The sequence below is a fragment of the Anneissia japonica genome, unplaced genomic scaffold (assembly GCF_011630105.1).
Source record: "Anneissia japonica isolate Jap-2015-1 unplaced genomic scaffold, ASM1163010v1 scaffold288292_len1863012_cov191, whole genome shotgun sequence".
In the NCBI taxonomy this organism is placed as follows: Eukaryota; Metazoa; Echinodermata; class Crinoidea; order Comatulida; family Comatulidae; genus Anneissia; species Anneissia japonica.
In genome coordinates this window covers 1,485,550-1,490,486 of record NW_022688773.1, presented here as the reverse complement: position 1 = coordinate 1,490,486, position 4,937 = coordinate 1,485,550, and the positions used below count along the sequence as shown (strand labels likewise).

The following is a 4,937-nucleotide window of genomic DNA, read 5'->3' as shown; positions in this document are numbered from 1 at the left end:
GTGTTAAGCCTGTCCAAATCTTGTTCACACATTTATTTCCAATTCAGTCTCTGCTAAATTGCCCTTTTTCAATTCAAATATGTGATAAAAATGCTAAGATTTTCAAAATGCTATGTTAACACCTGGATGATAATATTTTATAGAATAGTTGGTTTCTTACAACAGAAATGTTTTCTCTATGAGCAAAGAGAGTGGTATAACTTCATTAATCAAAAGCTTGACTGCCCTCGGTTGCAGATACAAAAAAATATAAAAATAAAAAAACCCAAATATTTCTGCAAATCTTATGCTCTTGAGATTGATATAGCCATTATAACCTAAATTGGTTAAATCAAACAATTAAAACAAAATAATTATTCAATGCACAAACAACAAAAGCCTGCAAATATAAACACAGATAAATAAAACATCAAATATTTCTAACAATCATAACAATGTAACAAGAAGTTATTAAATTTCGAATTTTTAAAGGTTTTTTGAATGTTGAGTCTGCAATATGTTTTGGCAACTAGCTCTTTATTTTTGTTCCGATAAATTGTTTTTTTTTTCCATTAAAAAAAATAAATAAATAAAACATGTTCTTGATTAGCTCAAAGATATAATGCAAAAACTCAACAATAATACGAATGATAATCAGTATATTATCAGTGAAGTTGTTTTAGTTATCGTTTTCTATGTGCTATATATTTTCTCCATTTGCCTTTATCCGGTTTTTGTGTTTTTGTTTATATATGTGCCCCAACTCAAAATATTTCCTTCTGGAACATGCTTTAAAAACTTATGTGTATTTATATCTTATCATTTTAATAATAATAATACACCAAGTTTTAATTAATAATCAAAGGGACAGAAAGTATAACTGTAGCCAGCCTGACTGTAAAAGAGATTCTTTTGAGAAACATAAATGTTCACATGAATTAATAATTAATTGTGCTTGTTGTTTACTAACTTTTCTAGAGTTGTTGTCAGGAACTGTAGAGGGTCTGCACAAGACGTTGCCCTCCGCCGTCTGTCTGAGGCTGTTGAAGACACCATGGAAATGGCTAAAGACACCATCAAAGGTGCTGCAGACGAGCTGGCTTTCAGAGCTGAGATCGCCAAGTCCGAGTATGCAGACAAGAGGTCGAGGAAGTCTCGCAAAAATAGCAATTCAAGTGTATCGGGCAAGAGGATGTCTAAGAAGAAACTAAAATCGAGTGGTAGTTCGAAAGAGCTGTTGTCAAAGAGTCCGAGTGAACAGTCATTATTATCTGAAACAGATAGTAACCAGGAAAGCCATCATGTGCATTTCCCAGGAAGTTCAGTTAGTGTCAAGGAAACTGATCACCAAGTTCAACATACCTCAGATACTTCCCACAATGCTTTGCTAGTTAATGATGTCAATGAACAATCAAGTCATTGGGCAGAGTATTATAACTCCCATAATTCATTGATGGAACCATGGTCGCATCACAGTTCGCATAATGAACCTGGTGACACTGCATTCGGTGTTGACTCCAGACAGAAAGCTCACTCAGATTCAACAACGCATTTTAGAAAGAATCACCAGATCCATGTCCAGGACTCAAATAGTTCAAAGCATTCAGAATTGGAGCGAATTAATTTTGAATATTCAAATTACAAAATTGATGAACATGGTCATGAAGATGCTGCCGACATCACACACGGGACACTTGAGGATGAGTACCACAGTAGCTGCGAAATACTTGACTCTCCCAGTTTCCAGAATTTGACAAGAGTAGAATCACCAGGTGTATTTAGAGGTGAAGGGAGTCATCAAAGTTTACCAGAAACAAATGCAAGAACCAAGGACCGATTCAGAGAGCAGATACCATTAGTTAAGATTGGTCAAGAACAGAAAAACCAAACTGTCAGTCAAGCCAGTATAAGACATTCATTGAACACCAATATACCAATACCTCCGCCCCCACCTCCTCTTCCAGATTACTTAGCAGAGATTGACAGTAACACTTTCGGATTTCCACCTCCTCCATCTAACTTCTGAAAGTTTAAGAAAACAAGTATAATCTTAATATATTATTTTTTTTCCTCTGTGGGAAACTTTTCCTTTCAAAGCCATCAAATTTTATCAGCAACAAATAATGGAAAAGCCGAAGAACTAGAACAGATATCATTAATTAGTATGGAACAGCAACAGAAAAAAAACAAATTGTCAATCAAACCAGTGTAGGACATTCATTGGACGAGAGTTTGCCGATAGCTCCGCCCCTTTCTAAATTTCTAAACGATTTTGGGTTTCCTATGATTCCATTTAACTCCTGGGAGATAAAATGCAAATGTGATATTACTCTATTGGAGTATATTCCATTCATTTTTGGGCAAGATTCTTAGAAAGTTATACTTCGTCAACCCATTAATTATGTTTGTTGATAGTTTCCGATTTCTTCCTAGAATGATAAATATATTCCGGTTTGAATGCCATGGCAATTGTGACATCGTCGTTTAGTCATTACGCCAAAGATGCATTTTAACATATTTATCACTAATGAAAAAGTTTCTTCATCATTCAAGCTCTTGTCCATTAAGAACTCTTGTTTATTTTCATATACGTGCTTATTGGCCTTTGTGTTGTGGCAGAGTTCGTGGCAACGTTCGTGGCAGTACCCAGTGATTCCACGGAAGACAATAAATTCTCGACTGTTACACAAACAATGCCACGATCGTTGCCGATCGACGGAGTAATAAAAGCTACCGTTGTAGAAAATCTCGAGTAACGAGTGATACTTAATGTGATCTCTTGTTTACATCAGGTCGCGAATATGATGGATCGTCCAGCTAATATTCAGCTCAGTTTCTTACGATTTGTTTGGGAGATTTTATACGATTGTTTGTGCTTAGTAGAGGTGTCTAATTGCCGATATTACAAATACGCCGTTGAGTCACCGAAGAGTGTATTTTGTCCCGTAACTGTGTATTACATCTTGAAAACAACTAGCTGCGTAGAAGCAATACACTCTACACACTTACTCATTCCTAACACTAATTTATTTCCTTTTAAATGGTGTGTAGTGTTTACTTCGGCGTTTTCTAATGACCGCCGATGTAAAGAGAAAGGTACTCGTGGAGAAAATCGACGAGTTTCTAGTTTCGAGTTCCTACGAAAAATGTAAAACGCCGCTATGAACAGCCTTAAGTTATATGCTTATCAAATTGACGAATTTTATTGTTGGTGCAGCATTATAAAAACATTAGGTCAGTTATACTTTTTGAATTCATATCGAGCCATTTTTGCAACTGGTTGATCATATTCAGAACTAACACGTTCCGATCCCTCAATCTTATATGTTACGGTGATCTAGACGTCTGGTTAGGGTTATTTCTTTTGTTCGTTGAAAATGAAATAAGTATATTGAATGATATTTATTTGTATGATAAAAAAAAAAGCCAAGACGGACTGTTTTGACGACTTATTGACACAATTACTACGTTTACAGTTATCGATGTATCCGCAATGACAAGAAGTTAAAAAAGCATATGAAATGGCCTAACAGTGACAGACCCTAGGCCTATTGACACAATCGTGCACAAAAAAGAACGTTTTCGCTTCTTGCTTGTTTTTACAAACTAAAAATTAAGATGAATGCCTTCCAGTCCCATGACTCTCAAATTCTCTCAAATAAATAATTTTTTCTTCTTGTCAGTATTATGTTACTATTTATAAATCTTCACTTTTTCTATGCTAATACAAAGTTAAATGAGGATGAACTATGAAAAACCTTTTTATTATAGCAATAGATGAGGTAACTGAAAGACACGAGAATATTTCCTTTGCGCTGTGGTCAAACGAATTACAGTACCCACATAAACTATCGCTCTTACGTGCACAAGAACTGTAATAAACGGAGGTAGTATATAACCTGTCGTTATATTAGTATTAGTACATCGACTGGGAAGTCGACTAGAATGACAGATAACATTCTCATTGAATTTGTAAATACTGTATATTGAAAATAAAACCGTCATATGATTAATACCTGTAATGTTTCTTTCGTCATTGAAAAGTGGTCTTGGATTATTAGGCTCGCTGTGTGTCGCAGATTGATAAATGATACAACATCGAATGGAATATTATACTGTATAACAGCCATGTTGATAATTTATCGCTATTTTTACCCGTAGTATCTCTTACTGTTTGTTTACGGTATATATTCCATCGCGCTCTTTGTTAATGCTTTAATTATACGTCCGAGTCTAGGACTTGCTAAGTGGGCGATGATGGGTAGAATTGATTTTGGAATGATTTAATATGGCTAACAGGTGATTGGTTTACGATTCCAGGCCGTCTGCCAAGTTTTCCAACTGTCGACAAACTGGAAAATGATAATCAAAGTATAGGAACATATAAATACGGTTTAATTAGACTATAGGAAGTATCTAGATCGGTATCTAGATTCTAGAATATTGACGCCTCAATTGGTTTCCGAGCCCACGCTCATCCAATTATCTTTCTATTGTTGGTTAAAAGTGTAAACATCCTGATGTATTTACCTGCCTATTGTAATCGACTGTAATGAAATCGACTGTAATGAAACTAGTGTATAGGCCTATCTCATCCAGAGTCAACTGATCTTCAGGACGACTGTTACGTCACAGCACGAAAAAACCGCTGTAATGGGCAAAGATAATACTTGCGTGAGTATCCCACGCGCCAGGAAATTGCCGACCACGCACTATATTAGGATCATACCGTCACTAGGTCTACATTTAGGAACCTATGTAGGGCCTACAGAACATAGCTGGAAGTTATATTTTATCCTATACAGTAACGCTTCAAGCATGGACACCTCCCCCCCCCCAACACACACTACTACTACTGTATTAATAATTATGACAATTGTGAGAAACGAACATAATAAAAAAAAAATGGATGAGTTCAAACCAATGACAGTATGGTTACCATACATTCTCATGTACAG

General features: G+C 35.7%; 1 protein-coding gene across 1 annotated transcript in view; it reads left to right on the top strand.

Moving 5' to 3' along the window:
- LOC117123409 overlaps positions 1-3,977 on the top strand; it is a 51,242-nt gene extending 47,265 nt beyond the window's left edge. The window contains exon 28 of the mRNA XM_033269315.1: positions 958-3,977. Coding sequence (XP_033125206.1) covers positions 958-2,005 — 1,048 coding nt within the window. The 3' untranslated portion in view covers positions 2,006-3,977. The remainder of the gene's footprint in view (positions 1-957) is intronic.
- Positions 3,978-4,937: the final 960 nt, after the last annotated feature.